General features: G+C 31.6%; 1 protein-coding gene across 2 annotated transcripts in view; it reads left to right on the forward strand.

The window, feature by feature from the left end:
- LOC129222322 (G patch domain-containing protein 11-like) overlaps positions 1-5522 on the forward strand; it is a 40810-nt gene extending 35288 nt beyond the window's left edge. The window contains exon 5 of one of the 2 annotated variants that reach the window (XM_054856815.1): positions 4603-5522. In XM_054856815.1, the coding sequence (XP_054712790.1) occupies positions 4603-5391 (789 nt within the window). In that variant the 3' untranslated portion in view covers positions 5392-5522. The remainder of the gene's footprint in view (positions 1-4602) is intronic. The other variant, XM_054856816.1, reaches the window with a different exon arrangement.
- The last annotated feature ends 478 nt before the right edge of the window (positions 5523-6000 follow it).

Here is a 6000-nt window from a genome sequence, read left to right on the forward strand (position 1 = left end):
TTTGCAAGACAGGAAAACTTACTTTTATGTATCTTCTTTGAACTTTTTTGGTATTATGCCTAAAAGATATATTTTACTTTCAGCTTTCACTGCCAGGGCTATTTAGCTGAATTAATAAAGCATATGAAAATTTCATCTTCATCTCAGAAGTACCCACCTGAAATTAGAAGCTTTGCTTTAATGCTACAGTTCTACTCGGCAAAGAAAATGTGAGGAAAGCTTTTAGAACAATCTTGCTACACCCTAAAACATTGAAAAAGTGGCATGAAGCTCTAGATACCTCTACAGTGAAAATCAGATGGGCAGAAGCAGCAATTAAAAAATATAAAAAAAAGCTGTTGCATGTACACTAATTGTTGATGAAATGGCAATAAGGCAGCACATAGAGTGGGATGGCAAAACATTTTAGAGCTATGTGAATTTAGACAGTGGCTGAATTCAATGACAGTGGCTGAATTCTGGCTACAGATATGTGGGATATGTGTTTATGCTAAATTGCATTAATGATGAATGGAAATTGCCTATTGGCTATTTTTTAACAAATGGATTAAGTGCAAATGAAAGATGAAATAGTAAATTTAATTAAAAGTGAACTTGAATTTGTTCATGAGACTGGTGCTGAAGTAATCTTTTCGACTTTTGACGGCACTAGTACAAATTGGAGGTTTACAATTTAAAGCCATCTTTTCAGCATCCTATAATCAAAATTAGCGTTTTTATAGCCATATGATAAAAATAACCAGAAATACCCTTGCTTCCAAAGGGTCACTTTGGCATCCAGATGGTTTTATTCTATTGGGATCATATTATTAAACTTAAAAAATTATAGAATAGTCAAGAGCTTCTGGCGGCCACAAAACTAAAGAAATGGCACATTGAATGGCATAGAAAGAAAATGAAAGTAAGCTTAGCTGCTTAAACTCTCAGCCATAGTGTTGCAGATGCCCTGGAGTGTTTAGAAAAGGATTTAAAATATCCTGAATTTCAAGAATGCACTGTAACAGTAAATTTTGTTTGGATTTTCAATAACCTATTTTATTCTCTAAACTCTCGAAAGTTGCTGAGTAAATGCTTTAACAGCCCATTTATTGAAAATAACAAAACCAAGTTTTCTGCATTCTTTGATACCTGGAAAAGCTAAAAACTGCCCCTAAAGGGCAATCCATTTTAGAATGTAACGGGAAGACCGGATTTCTTGGATTTTTAATTCGTATACATAGTATCTGTGGTATTTACGAAAAATTGATTAGAGGCAAGTGTCTTAAAATGCAATTCCTCTTGGCGAATAAATTTTCAGTGGATCATTTGAAATTTTTTTTTAGCTATTCATTGCATGGGGAGATATAACAATAATCTGACTGCAAAACAAGTTGAATCTGCATACGTTAGACTTTTGTGCCTCACAGAAATTGTAACCAGCAAAAGTGCAAGTTGTTTTCCATTGAGCAGCAGCAGCATTTTAAATATTTCTTCAGCCATAAATTATTTTTACTATTTCATTAATGATGATCCTGTCAAAGAACATATATCGAGAAATGATAATGATGCAGTAGATTTCCACTCAAATGATTATGTGTGTGACTTTAGTGAATATATTTTTGAGTGTGTGCATTTTAAGTTGACGAAAAATGCAAAATGTTTGCTGTGTGTCCTTGAGAGCAATAAAAAGACAGGTTCTTGTACTTTCATAAATAGGAAAAACAAAGGTGGACTAACATTCCCTTCATAAGATGTGGTAGAAATTTGCAGGATGGCAGAAAATGATTATCAAGGATTATAAGCTATCGGTTACTTGAAAACAAAACGCATCATTAGTAAACTAATTATGGTTAGCTTGAAACATTTAGAGTGTAGTACTGCAAAATACATTTTCAATTCATTAAACGATCATTCTTATAATCTGAGTCCACTGGATAATCACAGAATCACCCTAATTAAGTCTATCCTTTTTGAATACTTCTGTAAACGTCTGTTTCATGTTGGAAAGTTAATCACTGAACAATTTCAAATGAATAAGTGTTGAAATAAAAAATTTCTCACCTCCCTTTTTGTTTGATCTTGTATTGGAAAAATCACGCAATTTTTGAACATATTTATTTCATATATTGTTGTGAATAAACCATTCTTTAAAGTTTTCAAAGCTTCTATATATATTTTTTTGTTGTTGTTGTTGTTAAGTAAATATTATTTTGAAAAAAGTTGGACATTTCGTCATGCAAAATGCGTCAATTTATTGGTCGGTATTTGTTAATGAACAAAAATAATAACTATCAAAATATTTCCTGTTGTTTTTCATGAAACTACTTCAGAATTTTCTCTTATTAACTCTGAGCTGAATTTGAGTGCTTATTCATTCGCTTACGTGTGATAAAGCGAAAAAAATAAAATTTCCCAATTAATTGCCATAATACTGTATAAGTTTGAGAGAACAAATAGGGGATATATATACAGCTTTGGACGGATGGATTTACCACCTGTGTATTGCTTCAAACAAATTTTTAATTTATTCAGATTAACAGCATTTTTTGAGTGATGTAAATCAAAAAATCATATACTTGTTCACTTCATACTTTTTAGTGCAAACTAAGCTACTAAATTACCAGTTGGAAATAGTCTTTGAATTTTGAAAAAACATTTTTTATGTTTCATTATCCTCTCTGCTAAGATTGTTTGCATTTTGTGAAAATGACTCCCAAATTTTTTAAAAAGTGCAAATACCCAAGGAGGCTTCCTTTTAACTTTAAACTAGAATTTATACTTAAATCAGCAACAGTGCTTTTCGAAGCAAAGCAAAAGCAATGAGAATGCAAAATAAACCCATCAGAAGAAAATCACATTTTTGTCTTTCTAAAATTAACTTTAGATTGAAAATGTATAAAAAATATTTAATTTGTTGATTTTAAAATGTTTTTAATTTAAATTAAAATATGTGTTGTCACACTTCCCTGTCACGAACTCTCCACTTTTCTTACTGCGTCATATTATTGTGGACAGCCTTTAGTTTGAATTGTTTTATGTAAATTTTTTTAAAAACATCCTTTCAACGTAAGTAAATGAATTAAAAGCAGAACTGAGCATTTTTAGCCCGATAAAATGTAGTGCAACTATATGACTGCATACCCTATTAAAAAAAATCAGTTTCCACAGCTATTTTTCCCCAACTACAGCACTGTATGGAAGCAAATTGTCTTTCTAAAAGGAAAACTATTCAGAATTGAAATTTCATTTTGAAAATGCATCAGCGCTTGCTATCGTTTACAATCTTATTTCACTTTGCCTTTCATGATATTTCTTTTTCTGTCTTTTTTAGAAAATAAAATTATAATGTTAATTATATAAAAGAAACATTTTTATAATTTCATGCCTGCAGCTTAAGTTGGGGTTTCTTCCCTTTTTACCTTATTATACTACAAGTTCTTTAATGCATATATATATATATATATTTTTTTTTTACTACAGGTTCTCATTAATTAAAGAATTTTATTTATGAAAATCATTCTCGAATGATATGTCATTGGATACATACGTTAATTTAATTTTGATTTGAGTATTCAGACATTTATATTGGAGGAAATAGCTTGCTTTTAATTTAAACTCTACCAAAAAGCTTTATTTTTTCTTGCTTTTATTTTTTAAAATTTATAATGTGTTTAATTGAAGTATAAATTATGAGACTTTATCAATAGATCTATTTCAAACAAAACTAAAGAAGTTCTTCTGCCCTTATATAGAAGTTTGGTAAGACCCCATTTGGAGTATGCTGTTCAGTTTTGGTCTCCTTATCTTAAGAAAGACATTAATGTATTGGAAAGGGTTCAAAGGCGGGCTACAAGGCTAATAAGTGGACTTTCCCACTTAGATTATGATTCCAGGCTTAGAAGGTTTAAAATGTACAGTCTTGAGCAAAGAAGAGACCGAGAAGACATGATTCAGCTGTTTAAATTTATTAAAACGAAAGATGTAACAGGGCTGAAGTTTAGCACTGAAAACAGGACAAGGGGTCATTGTTTTAAGCTATTAAAATCTCAGGCTAACATGGATATTAGGAAAAATTATTATTTTAGCAGGGTAGTGGAACCTTGGAACAGCTTACCGGAAGAGGTGGCAATGAGAAAGGGAGTAGACCGTTTTAAGAGGGGCATTGATCTTCACTGGGGATTGTAAATTGACTAGCACCAGTCTAGCTGGGCCCAGAGCCTGTTGCTGGTCGTCACTTTTGTATTTGTATAAGTTAAACCACGTTGAGGGACTTGTTCTTCTTATTTTGTTGTCTTTAGAAGTAAACCTATCCCTTAGGTTGTAAGTAAATTGCTATAAAATTAGCACAGAAAATTTGAATACTTTACTCATGAGAGCTTTTAGAAGAACTATAGAGGGTTTAGTGCGTTGTAACAATCTACTGTATTCAAATTTTAAATGTGTTCTCTCCTGTTAGATTCAATTTTATATGAGATGCCGTCCCTCAGGTAAAAAGAGGTTGGACATGAGTGCTGCAAATTGCAAATCATGATAATTGTGAAGAATTTTTGTTCAATTTTATAAAATTGTTTCTACTTTAAGAGTATTTCCTCAGTTGATTTTTTCTTTTTTTCCCTAATCCAGATGTCTGATGATGATGATGATTACATGTCAAGTGCATTTTTAAATGTGACGGAAGATATTAGGCCTGGCTTAACTTTTACAAAGAGTGCGAAAAGAAAACACGAAATTGAAAAGAAGAGAGTAGAGAGTAATAAATTGCACAGAACAAAGTCCAGAAAACAAATTGAAGAAGAGAATAGGAACATTGGTTTAGACTCGGCGCTTAATTCAGACAATAAAGGCTTTGCTTTGCTTCAAAAAATGGGTTATAAACCAGGCATGAAGTTGGGGCCTGAAAACAAATCGAATCCAAATGCAGGACTAATTGAGCCGATTAAAGTTGAAGTTAAGGAAGGAAGAGGAGGCCTCGGTAGGGAATCCGAAATTCGAAAGAGGATTGAACGGAGGGAAGAGAGGAAAGTGAAGATGAAAGTTTACAAAGAAAAGGAGACAGAAAAACTTACGGAGGAATTTCGGGAGAGGATGCGTAGTAAAGTTATGTATAAAAACTTAATGGGCGACTTGAAGAGAGGGCAAAAAGTCTGCGAACAGTTGGATACTGAGAGTGGCATTCAGGAACCAATGAGAGCGTGGTTTTGGTTCACACAGGAGAAGGATGATGATGAAGAGGAATATGAAGACGAGGAGGAGGAAGAGGAAGAAATAGATGCAGAAGAGCAGCTTGAATTCATTTTAGATTATTTGAGGTCAAAATATTTTTATTGTTTGTGGTGTGGTATAAAATATGATTCAGAAGATGACATTTCAAGTAACTGTCCTGGCGTCGAGAAAGTTGATCATGATGAATGAATGAACTCATCCTATAAATTGTAGGAAATAGCTTTGTTATGCAGTTTCTGTTTTCATGTTATTTTGAAATGATCTATGAAACTTTTTGTTTTGTGCATCAATTCACTTATAAGATATTTTGTATGAAACAATAAAAAAAAGAAATATTAAATACAAACAATATTTAAAATTTTTCTAATTTATACAGGGGTAGAAGTAGTCCTATATATCCTATATTTCCTATATTTTCAAAAAAAGCATCAAAAGTGTTCTGTATTTCCTATATTTTTGCAAATTGTCCTATATTTCCTATATTCCCTTAGTTTGTTATAAAGATTTATAGAAAATGACTATTGAAAAGCCTTTAGGTTACTTGATTTGCACTTTATCTCACAAGTTGACAAAAGATAATCCAAGACTGCTTAAAAATGACATACATAAGTATAATATATATATATATTTTTAAATGTCTGCCGGCATCCGTCTGTTTAAATTTTGTTGTAAGTGTAGAGTATTTTTACAAAATTTAAAAATTGTTTTAAGAGAAAGCTTCAGTTATCCATATTTTATGAAAAGCTCTCCAAACTTTTGATAAAGAACTTTATTAATGAATCTTCACTAACAACAAAA

Source organism: Uloborus diversus, chromosome 5, assembly GCF_026930045.1.
Source record: "Uloborus diversus isolate 005 chromosome 5, Udiv.v.3.1, whole genome shotgun sequence".
Lineage (NCBI taxonomy): Eukaryota > Metazoa > Arthropoda > Arachnida > Araneae > Uloboridae > Uloborus > Uloborus diversus.